The 12500-nt window shown below is 36.5% G+C and overlaps 1 protein-coding gene across 4 annotated transcripts in view; it reads right to left on the reverse strand.

Moving 5' to 3' along the window:
* MEIS1 (Meis homeobox 1) overlaps nt 1-8066 on the reverse strand; it is a 200978-nt gene extending 192912 nt beyond the window's left edge. For 2 of the 4 annotated variants that reach the window (XM_077485952.1, XM_077485954.1), the window contains exons 1-4: nt 7241-8066; nt 3169-3395; nt 617-758; nt 214-264 (exon numbers count right to left, since the gene is read on the reverse strand). In XM_077485952.1, coding sequence (XP_077342078.1) covers nt 214-264; nt 617-758; nt 3169-3395; nt 7241-7252 — 432 coding nt within the window. In that variant the 5' untranslated portion in view covers nt 7253-8066. The remainder of the gene's footprint in view (nt 1-213; nt 265-616; nt 759-3168; nt 3396-7240) is intronic. The other 2 variants (XM_077485953.1, XM_077485955.1) reach the window with 2 other exon arrangements.
* Between the last annotated feature and the right edge of the window lie 4434 nt (nt 8067-12500).

Genomic DNA, 12500 nt, shown 5'->3' on the forward strand with positions numbered 1-12500 from the left:
AACCAAGAAGCTGATTACTGCAGTCACTTAGTGGGTGTCATAAAAAAGGGCATCTCATTTACTAAGAAGCGCAGAGCTCCCTTCTGATCACTGTGTAATTTACTTAGACCAAATTGTTACACTGTATTACTTGTAATTAAGAGTTCTGTGCCAACTAAACAAGCAAGTAACACGACATACAAGAGGGGAAAAGGGGATTTTGTCACTTCTTACCAAATTGTCCAATTCCGGGTTTGAGGAAAACAGGGGTTTTTCTGCACGAATCTGCAGCCACATAAAGGGAAAAAGGGGGGAGGGGGGTAGAAAAAAAAGAGTTTAAGTCCCACTGAAAAAAGCAGCAGCAGAAATAACCAGCATAGTCTATGAGAAATATATAATACTAGTGTATCTAATAGACTAACATTCCATCTGTCAGGGTGTCTATTTTCCCCTCCGATTAGGCAGGACATTAATAATAATCCCCAGATCATCTACAAAGCGTTGTTCAATAACAGTGTAAGGGATCAATAATGGCATCCTGGGTTCTGACGGGTCAGGACAAAGTTTATGTGTGTGTGATCTTTATTATAATGCTTGGTGTGGTAGTGTTGCTTGCATCTTGCATTGTTTGGCTGACCTGTTTGGCGAACACTGCAATGTCTTCATTGAAAGACTCAGAGGAGCACACATCACCGCCTGCTACTCCAGGTTCTCGGGGGGTACAAGTAGCTAGTTCACATTTTTCAAAAATCAGTGCTAATAGAGGGAACAGGGGGTGTCTGCAAAAGAAGCACAGCAATCAACAAAAACAATAAACATTAAAAAATGTAAAATAAATAAATAAAGCAAGGACTACAACAAGCTAAAGGGCTGTCTGTGAAAAAAAAACAGAAGAAGAAAAAAAGGCACATGATCAAGAGGACAGATGCCCCCTGCCCCTCCCAGCCCAATGCTGCTCTCACCAGGGCAAAACACCAGAGGCCCTGGGCAAAGACAATCAGCACACACAAGACACAGACCAGCCTAGCACTCCAATGCAATTAGCCTTCGCTCTCTTTCACTATTCAAGGCATAAATAAACCATAATAGAAAAAAGACTGGGAGATCTCTGTCTCAAATGCACGGATGGGTATTTTAAATGCTACGATAAAACAGCTAAACCTACTCCTTAAATATATATATAGAGAGAGAAGGAGCCTAATGATTTTAGAATCCTTCCAGTAATCAGTAGGTAGGCAATCAGTTAATAAATCTTTACCTAAAGGGCAGGCGTGAATTTGGATTGCAATATTACGATTCTTATAAAAAAAAAAAAAAGTTAAACTACTGAATTTTATGTCACCTCATTTAGCACACGCCATAATGCCTTTTTCTATGAAAACGGGGCTAAGTCTTTTAATATTTTAATGCGGCTAAATCAGGTACTCTGAGAAGGAGGACAGGGAATTCCATTAACCTTCTAACTCAATTAAAAGTGTTTAAAGTAATTTATTCCATTTCCTGCGTAAACTGCAGGCTGCCTCTATGGAGCAAGGGGTGGGAGAGCAGGGAGGTTTTAGGCGAGTGAGATGGGCTAGTATTGCCCTGCAAACTATGCGTTTAAATAAACTCCATGGCTACAAAAGATTAGGAGTCGTAAGCGACAAATTAGGGAGATTACACGTGTTTTCACATTAACCAGAGCGTGTTGTTTTAATTTATTTAAGCCCTTTCAAGACATCTATCAAAAAAAAAAAAAAAAAAAAGAGCTACTCTAGCACAACAATGCCGTGTCTATTTAGGAGACAAGAACGATTTAAAAAATACAAAAAAATTAAATGAGTAAAGCCCTTGTCATAGGCAGACACGCATGTGAATATATATAGGCTGTTCAAACACACGTTAGGCAGCTTGTGTTCTGATGTCATTTTTTATTATTTTCATTCATGGTTAATATATATATATATAATATACATGTTTTAATTATTTTCATTTATGTATAACATATGTGTAAACATATATATCTATATGTATTTTTCCTTTATGTAATATATACTTTTTTTATTTTTATTATTTTAATTTATGTATAATATGGGCATACATATCTATCTATCTATCTAGCTATATATATATATATATATATATATATATATATATATATTTTTTTTTTTTTAATTTATGTAATATTTACACTTTTATTATTTAAATTTATGTATAATATGTGCATGCATATGTATCTATATTTTTTTTACATTTATTTATGTAATATATATATTTTTTTATTTATGTATAATATGTGGATATATGTCGTATATATATAAATATATATATATATATATATATATATAAATATATATATATATATAGATATATATATATATATATATATATATATATATATATATTTAAATGTATGTATAATATGTGCACATATACATATATATATATATATATATTTGTTATTTTTTTTATTTATGTAATATTTCTTTTTTTTTATTTATAATTTAAGTATAATATGTGCATACAACTGTATCTATATATATATTTCCATTTATGTAATATATATATATATATATATATATATATATATATATATATATATATATATATAATTGTATTATTTAAATTTATGTATAATATGTATATATATATATATATATATATATATATATATATATATATATATATATATATATATATATTTTTTTTTTTTTTTTTTCCTTTCTTTCTATTTCTCCTTCTTTATATATAATAATACATAAATACACACGTGCACACGCACGCCTATCATATAGAACCCATCCATAAATACACTTTTCTTGCCCAATATAACCCATATACAATACTGCCAACCTGTTTACTACCCCCATCATTATATCTTCTGTTGTTAAAAATATTAATTATCATTATTATTTTCATATTTACTTACTAAGATTAAAAATGACAATAATTGTAGAGACATCTACTAAAATACGCAGGCATGCAGAAGGTTTATTATATTTAATTTGCACTTACATTAAACTCATTTTAAATAAAAAAGAAAAACTAACTTCACATCAGAGCAATGGCACTGAGATGGATCTGTGATGCTTGGCAGTACAGAAAGTAGAAGTTTGGTAAAGTTTGCAAACAGTACAGTAAGTAGACAGAGGTGTAGCATTGTTGGGGTGGTGTCCCCTGGTTGTAAAAAGTGATGCCAGCTGTACCTACCCATAAATGGAATCTTTATCTCTCTTCAGAGCGTCATTGACTGAAGAGCCCATGCTGGGGGGCATAGCGTTGGTGTGGGCCGTGTGCGGGTATTGGTGGGAGTGCAGAGGTGGACCGTGGTTCAGATGGTGAACGGGCTGCATGGACCTAGCAGCATGGGGATCCCCATACATGGCACTAGGTATCCCTACTCCATCCATCCCCCCGTAATGGGGCAAGTCGTCGTACTGTATGGTAGACAGAAAAAACACGATCAGCAAGCCTGGAGACAACTGGGGAAGGAGCAAGGCAGGGCAAATGGCGAGGCCTCCAGCTGATTTCATCCCCTCCAAGGAGCGGCTTCCATTATGGTGGCTCTCAGGATCTTTTCACTTTCTCAGGCCCCATCTTGGAGGATTAGCATTTGATTTCATTAGAGATCCCCCTAGACTGCTCACAGTGAAGACCAATGAAAATCACAACAACTGACACTATCTGAGAGGTAACAGTTGGCAAAGCAAGCTGAAAATGAGGCTTATAGGGCTTGCTCCATTCAACACCCCTATGCCAAAATGTTCACATTAGGCCAACTGTGCCAAGTGTAGGATTGGAGTGACCAGGATGTGTGTGAGCCTGGGGAGAAAGTGGGCACACTGCAACATGCCTGGGTGCATAGGTACCCCATAGGGAGAGGTTTGTACACATACCATGGACTCTATACAATTGTATACATTTATATATGTGTGTGTGTAATTAAAGTGTGCAAACTACTAAACTTAGAAAATGTGATTAAAAATGTTAGTATGCATATGTACCCCATAGGGGGAGGTTTGTATGAATACCATGGACCCCATACAATTTTATACATTGATACCTATATTTGCGTTTGTGTAACTAAACTATGAAAACTACAAAACTTAGCAAATGTGATTAAAAAATGTTAGTGTGCATATGTACCCCACACAATTAAATTAAATGAATATATATATATATATATATGTATATATATATATATATATATATATATATATATATACCTGCATTTGTGTGTGTACCTGTGTATAACTAAATTATACAAATACCAGAACTTAGCAAATTTGCTGAAAAAATAGTATGCATGTACACCCTATAGCCTTTCTATATACTGCATATACCCCATACAGTTCTACCTATATTTGTGTATGTTGTGAGCAGGGAACTACACAAACTGCAAAACTTGGCAACTGTGAATAAAAAAAAATGTTTGTATGCATATGTACCTTATAGAGACAGTTGTGTATATATTGCATGCATCTCATACACATAAATACATATATTTGTGTACAAATGTGTATTGTATGTGTTTCTCTCTATCCAATTATATATATATATATATATATATATATATATATATATATATATATATATATATATATACACACACACACACATACATAACACATGTAAAGGGGTATAAATTGAAGGAAAAAAAAGTTGAAATGATGGACAACACATGCCTGCATTATATTTGTGTATATACATAAATAAATATTTAAGAGTGAATTGAATAAGTGAACGTACTTACATATGTATATATTTTTTTGGTGTTATAAAAATATATGGGTCTCTCTCAAACACACACACACTATATATATATATATATATATAGTGTGTGTGTGTTTGAGATATATATATATATATATATATATATATATATATATACACACATATATATATATATAGATAGATAGATAGATAGATAGATAGATAGATAGATAGATAGATAGATAGATAGATAGATAGATAGATAGATAGATAGATAGATACTATTTGTCCCCACACAACTTCTACACATGTGTGTGTATATGTGTACATGACAGCCTAAACTTTTGAACGTTCCTGCTGTTAGCTTAATCATTACAAAGCTCTGCCACTTTAAGTGTATTAAATAAATACTCTTTTTATTATAATTATGATATGAAAAGTTGGGCGCCCTGACACATCCTGTGTACACTACAGTTGTCATTACTTGTGATCATCCATATACATTAGTGGTGATAAATACACAGCGATGGGGAGAAAAGAACGATCAGTGGATGAGGATATTAGTAAATAGTAATGTATGGAGGTGACACCTGGTTGGAAGTGTCAGCGAGACCCCAGCTTTCTATTCCAGACAGCCCAGTGGTTGAGCTCCCATATTATGCAAAGTTTAATGGCTTTTAATCAATGGAACGCTTCTGATAATATGCACATATTAACAATAATGGCAGTAATTAAGATTACTTGTCTAGGTGGAATAGAGCTTCTTTGAAATGACAGATCGGAGAGAGATTAGATCTGACTTCCCATTAACACACAGGCTGGATCCACAAACACACAGACAAGTCGGATTGTTTGCTGGCTGCTCGTTGTCAACAGTAAACACTTTAACAATGCTGTTTGAACAACACATACATTTCAATGTGTGTATGGAGAGCCTTGGGCTTTCAGGGATAAGCCAGCACTAGAAATGTGTCTCCCAACTTGTCAACTGGGGAAAAAAGTTCATGATGTCTAGGAAGTGTATATAGGAGGACTGTGTATGCATGCAATGTGTGATAGATCCTGCAATATATTTACAGTATATAGGGGGCTGTGTATGCAGGCAGTATATGGTAAATTCTGCAATATATATATATATATATATATATATATATATATATATATATATATATATATATATATATATATATATATATATATATATATATATATATATATATATATATATATATATATATATATATATTTAAATGTATGTATAATATGTGCACATATATATATATATTTGTTATTTTTTTTATTTATGTAATATTTCTTTTTTTTTTATTTATAATTTAAGTATAATATGTGCATACAACTGTATCTATATATATATTTCCATTTATGTAATATATATATATATATATATATATATATATATATATATATATATATATATATATAATTGTATTATTTTAATTTATGTATAATATGTATATATGTGTGGGCCTGTGTATGCATGTAGTGTATGATAAATCATGCAATATATATATATTTCATATATATCTCATATATCATGTATTGCATGCATATATGACACTGTATGCATGCAACATATTATGGATCCTGGTAGTATATATATATATATATATATATATATATATATATATATATATACTATACATATATATATATATATATATATTATACCTAAACATTATTGGCCAAGTATGTACACAAAGTGTATCTTATCTTTGGTTTAAAGTTTAAAATGACTCTATGTGTCTGTGTGCATAATGTGTATATATCTATATCTATCTATCTATCTATCTATCTATCTATCTATATATATATATATATATATATATATATATATATATATATATATATATATATATATATATTAAAACTACTCTCCCCTGGTTCCTTCCCATACCCCCCATGCATTAAACATGAATTGCCATATGACCCTTAAACACCCCTGTTACCCAAGGACACATAGCAGCCTACTGTATCCATATCTAGTTGTTATGTTGTATGTTTGCACTGAACTTCAAAAATAAATAAGTTCTTGTAAAAACAAAAAAACAAAACCGAAACAACCCCCATATATGTGTATATTTAGCACAATCAGCATTATCAGCCAAGTATATATAAACATAAAGGGTGATTGTGTTTAAAATAGTGTGTAAGTATATATATATATATATTACTTACACACTAAGAGCTATTTCAACGTTTAAACAGAAGGCAATCACCCTTTATGTTTGTATACACTTGGCTAATATATATATATATATAAGTATATATATATACACACATATATATATATATATATATATATATATATATATATATACATACATGCATACATACACACACACAAGTGATTTATTTTCAGTTTAAAATATGTATGTGTATATATGAGTGTATATGTGTGTGTGTGTGTGTATACAATGGCCTATACACTCCTAAAAAAAAAAAAGTGAAAACAGCCTAAATGGCTATGTTGTTCAGCCTCTACCCCCCAAGCCACGTTTCAATCACACAGATGAAAAGTTGTAGAAAATGTTTCAGGCACAGCACCTACCCTTTGAGCCATCGGCCTTCCTAACTCCTTCCTACTTCACTTTGAAATATATCCTATTTAAGGCCAGTGTGGATGAGAATCAATGACGCCACTCCAGGGGAAAAAAATAAAAAATAAAAAGTAAAAAAAAAAAAAAAAAAAAAAAAAAGAAAGAAAAAAAGGAAAAACTCGAAAATAAATCCCTCTTTAAAGTTTCCAGTGTCTTGAGAATTTCAACCAAATCTTCAGCTTCTTGGAGCTCCTTGAAAGAGCCAAATAATTCAGCATGGAACTCTTTGCAAAGACCCAGGGTGGTGGAGGAAAGGAAGAAATTTTCCTTTTTTTTTTTTTTTTTACCCCCTCTTCCTTTTTTTTTTTTTTTCAAAATAAGTTTTTAAAAGTAGCCCTGGAAGGCAGCTATGGAAAGTCTCATGGCTCTGTGCCACTTCAGCTGTCAATCATAGGCGAAGCTTGTCAAAGGTGCTGAATGAATGATGATGATCCAGCGGGCGATGTGCACCGGTCACCAGCCCTGGAAATAGTGTCCAGATGCAGGAGGCTCAGCCTGAGCTCCCTTCTTCTTCTCGGATCAGCGTGCAGCCCTCCTCTCCTCTCTTCTCTTCTCTCTCTCTCTCTCCCTCTGTGTAGATGTGGAGATGGAGAGAGGGGGAGAGAGAGGAAACGTCTGAGTTCGCCTTAAAGAAGCCCCGATCGATGCTGCTCGCTCCCAGCCCCGCCGCGCGTCTGCTGTGTGTGCTGCACGAGCGGAGAGCTGGGTTTGGACCAGAATGCTGGAACCCGGAAGTAGTGGTGGCCATAACAGGTCGCGTCTTACACAATGCAATGGGCTGCATCGACTGGCTCATGTGGAGAGGGAGGAGGGGGGGAGGAGGAGGAGGAGGACATCCCAGATAGGAGAAGTACTACATTACTCCATCACACACACAGAAAAGAGCAACTCCCTCCAGCCTGCAGCCGGCTATGGCTTCTCCCTGGCTGCACACCCCATCCATGCCACTTTAAATCCCTCACCTCTACTTTATTACCACTTGATACAATGTCATCAATGTATCCAGCCCATGGACACCCTCTCCTCATGGACTGACACTCTTCCATTCATTTCTGACGAGGAAGAAGTTCATTCAGCTGCTGCGCACAGAACCCCCCTCCGCCTGGCGCACAGTGAGCTGGCCCAAATCTCAGTAGGCAGCGGTAGAAAAGCCCCCGACCAATTGGAGGCCGGCGTGGCGGAGGCGGCCTCGCATTGGTCGGAGGGAGAATCAATTATCAAATAATCGATGAGCGGGGCGCGCGGGGGGCTCTGCGGGGAGTTGGCGAGACTTCAGCGGAGGAGAAGAGAGTTTTCTTCCTCCCAGCATCGCCGGTACAGCGAGGAGAAGTGTCATCGTCCCCTCCGCAGAGCCTAGGCTGGGATCACAGCAATCAGGGGGTCTCCTCTTCAGCCAGTGGGCCCCCCACCAATCAGGGGACCTCCTCCACCAATCAGGGGGTCTCCTCTCCAATCAGGGGGTCTCCTCTTCATTCAGGGGGTCCCCTCCACCAATCAGGGGGTCTCCTTTCAAATCAGGGGTCCCCCTCCACCAATCTGGGGGTCTCCTCTTTCTTCAATCAGGGAGTCCCCTCTCCAATCAGGGGCCCCCCTCCACCAATCAGGAGTCCACCAGTCAGGGGATCCCCTTTCCAATGAGGGGATCCCCCCACTAATCAGGGATCCCCTCCACCTATCAGGGGCCCCTCTCCACCAATCAGGGGTCCCCCTCCACCATACACAGAGTGCCTTGAACTTCACATGGGGGGGGGGCACTCATCCCTATCTGGGACCCCGCACTCCCATAGAGGAAGGAGCTGTCATCGAGGTGGGACATACAGACGTGTCACATCCAGCCTGCTCCCTGCCGGAGGAAGCAACCAGCCCTTCCAGCAGGGAGGAGGGTAAATCTATGGGGAGACACTTTTCTTTTTTTCTTTCTTTTTTGGATGGTGTAGAGAGGAGTTAAATGCCCTGTTCAATTTTTTTTTTTTTTTATATCTATATTACAGTCTCTGAAATTGTTGTCACCAAAACAGGAACAAGAGATACATGTTCCAATGGGGTCACTCGTCCCACTGATAACTGGAGAGACTTCCTTTCACTCCCTGTTGTCTGTGGGGTTCATTCACTAAAGCTGATCACTTTGCAAATGACATTTCCCTTGGATTAGGTGACTTCTGACTTCTATCACCCAATCATGTGATGGCAAAAATACTGGGGTGGATTTACTAAAGGCAAATAGGCTGGTTACTTTGCAAGGGAAGATCCTCTTTTTCAAGAGAATTTTCCCCAGAGCTTAGTAACTGAGTTGAAACTCTGCTGACTGCTGCTGCTGTTGTTTTTTTTCTTCTTGTGTGTAATTAGGTTCCTTTTACCAAGTGACATTTTACCATATTCACTGAGCTCTGGGGAAATTCTTTTGCAAAGTGCAACTTCTCTTGCAAAGCGTGGGGTTGATTTACTAAGTGCAAATAGGGAATGGAGAATTTTCCCCGGAGCTTGGTTGAAGCTCTGCTGACTGCTACAGTTGTTTTTTCTTCTTGTTTGTACTTACATTCTCTTTACAAAGTGAAATGTTACCATATTCACTAAGCTCTGGGGAAATCCCCTTGCAAAGTGCTACTTTTTTTGCAAAGTATGGGGTTGATTCACTAAGGGCACTCCCTGATGTGTCTATGGGGCTGGTTCATTAAGGGCTAATAGGGTGCCGCTTTGCAAGAGACATCTCCCTTGGATTAGTAAATGAAGTGACTTCTGCTGACTTCCATCATCCAATCACCTGATGGCAAACGATACTGGGGTAGGTTTTCTAAAGACAAATAGGCTGTTCACGTTGCAAGGGGGGATCTTCTTTCCAAGAGAAATTTCCCCAGAGCTTAGTAACTGACTTGAAGCTCTGCTGACTGCTGCAGTTGCCCCCCCCCCCCCCCCTTGTGTGTAGTTAGGTTCTGTTTAAAAAGTGAAATGTGACCATATTCACTAAGCTCTGGGGAAATTCCCTTGCAAAGTGCAACTTCTTTTGCAAAAGTGAAGACCTTATCTTTAGTAAATCCACCCCACTGTTTTTGTTTATTTGATTTGCACTGTGAATTTTCTTTGCAAAGTAAAGCTTCACCACATGCATTAAGGTAAGGGAAAATTCCACTGCAAAGTGAACTTGCCTTTAGTAAATCCACCTCTATTGACGTAGAAGTGACAATGGCCCCCGAAGAGGACACAGGGCAAAAATAAAAAATAAAATAAAGTTTTGGCTTTAGATATATTTCAAAGGAGGTCTGTTAGTAAATGTTTTCACCCAAGATTCACACATTTTCAAATTAAAATGTGAAAGTTGTGCAACTAGTGAACAGCCTGTTTGCCTTTAGTAAATCCACCTCTATGGGTATAGAAGTGGCAATTGTCCCGAGAAGGACACAGGGCAAACGGTAGGTTTTAACCCTTCCCTTCTTTAAAAAAAAAAAAAAAAAAAAAAAGTTTTGGCTTTAGATATATTTAAATGGGTATGTTAAGACATGTTTTCACCCAAGATTCACATGTTTTCATAATATAATGTGAAAGTTTTGCTACTACAGCCTGTTTGCCTTTAGTAAATCCATCCCTGTGAGTATAAAGTGACAGTTGTCCTAAAGAGGCAAAAAATAATAATTTTTTAACCCTTCCTACTCTAACAAAAAGTTTTGGCTTTAGATATATTCAAAAGGGGTCTGTTAATAAATGTTTTCACCCAAGATGTAATGAAGTAGGCAGTCATATTTTTAATACTCTAAAAAGAAGTTGTCACTAGGACAACTTCTAGTTGTAGAGTCATAATTGTAATGTCTCAAAAGAAGTTGTCACTAGAAGGGAACAAGGGGGGGGGGGGGGGGAGCTTCCAATGGGGACTTGTATCATTGACAGCTGGAGGGGATATCCTATTGGAGAGATATCCCTGTTGTGTCTATGAGTGATGTGAAGGGTATTTGTCCCCAATAGGACACATTTTTTAGATATACATTAAAAGACCCTTTATTTTCACAATTCAAACATTTTATAACTAAGCTGAAACATGTGTAAATCAGGCAATGCAAGCTGTGAATATTGAATGAATACATAGATACATAGAAGCCAGGGTTTTAGGGGACCAGGTAGAGCAGACTATGGTTTAATCTCAGTCTATGAAGTGAGCAGTTAGGTTTTAATTACTGTCTCCAAAATTGTTGTCACTAGAACAGGGATAGGGGGGAAATCGTCCTATGGTGTCACTTATTCTATTGACAACTGGGGAGATTTTTCTCAATATTGATTTATTTAATGTAAACAAGGATTAAGAGGAAATCTCCCCAGTTGTCAATAGAACAAGTGATGCCATAGGAAGATTAATATATATATATATATATATATATATATATATATATACAGGCATACCCCATTTTTAAGTACACAATGGGGTTTATTTACAAAAGCTGGAAAGTGCAAAATCAAGCTCACTTCTGCAAAGAAACCAATCAGCTTCCAGGCTCTATTTATTACCAAAGCTTAATTGAACAAACTGGGGTTAGAATCTCATTGGTTTCTATGCAGAAGTGAGAAGTGAGTCTGATTTTGCACTTCCCAGTTTTAGTAAATAAACCCCATTGTGTACATAAAAGTGGGGTATGCCTGTATGTATATATATATATATATATATATATAAAATCTTTCTATGGTGTCATTTGTTCTATTGGCAACTAGGGAGATTTCCTCTCAATCTCTGTTTGCATAGCATTTATCAATAAAATCCTTGTTGTGTGTATGGGTGTAGGGGTGACTTAAACTGTCCCTAATATGAGACACCGCACTATAAATGGCATAGGGGTCAACCCTTTCTACTCTATAAAAAGTTTTAGATATGCTTTAAGGGGTCTATTTTATAATTAAATGTTATGTGAAAAATATTTGAATCTTGTGTGAATAAACAGAACCCTAATGGTCTTAGATGACCAGATAGAGAAGGCTGCGAATACCTCTCAATATATGGAGTAGGTAGTAGATCACAATACAGAATTCTGATCCAGGATCCCCAATGGATCAGTCCCTAGGACCATGCCAATGGCCAATGCTGGAAGTGGTCAGGTTCTACCTAGGGGGGTTGATTTTCTAAAACTGGAGGGTGCAAAATCTGGTGCAGCTGTGCATGGTAGCCAATCAGCTTCTAAAGTCAGCTTGTTCGATTAAGTTTTGACAATAAAACCTGGAAGCTGATTGGTTTGT

The sequence above is a fragment of the Lithobates pipiens genome, unplaced genomic scaffold, assembly GCF_037356315.1.
Source record: "Lithobates pipiens isolate NorthernLeopardFrog02 unplaced genomic scaffold, aLitPip1_a1.2 Scaffold_18, whole genome shotgun sequence".
Taxonomy (NCBI): domain Eukaryota; kingdom Metazoa; phylum Chordata; class Amphibia; order Anura; family Ranidae; genus Lithobates; species Lithobates pipiens.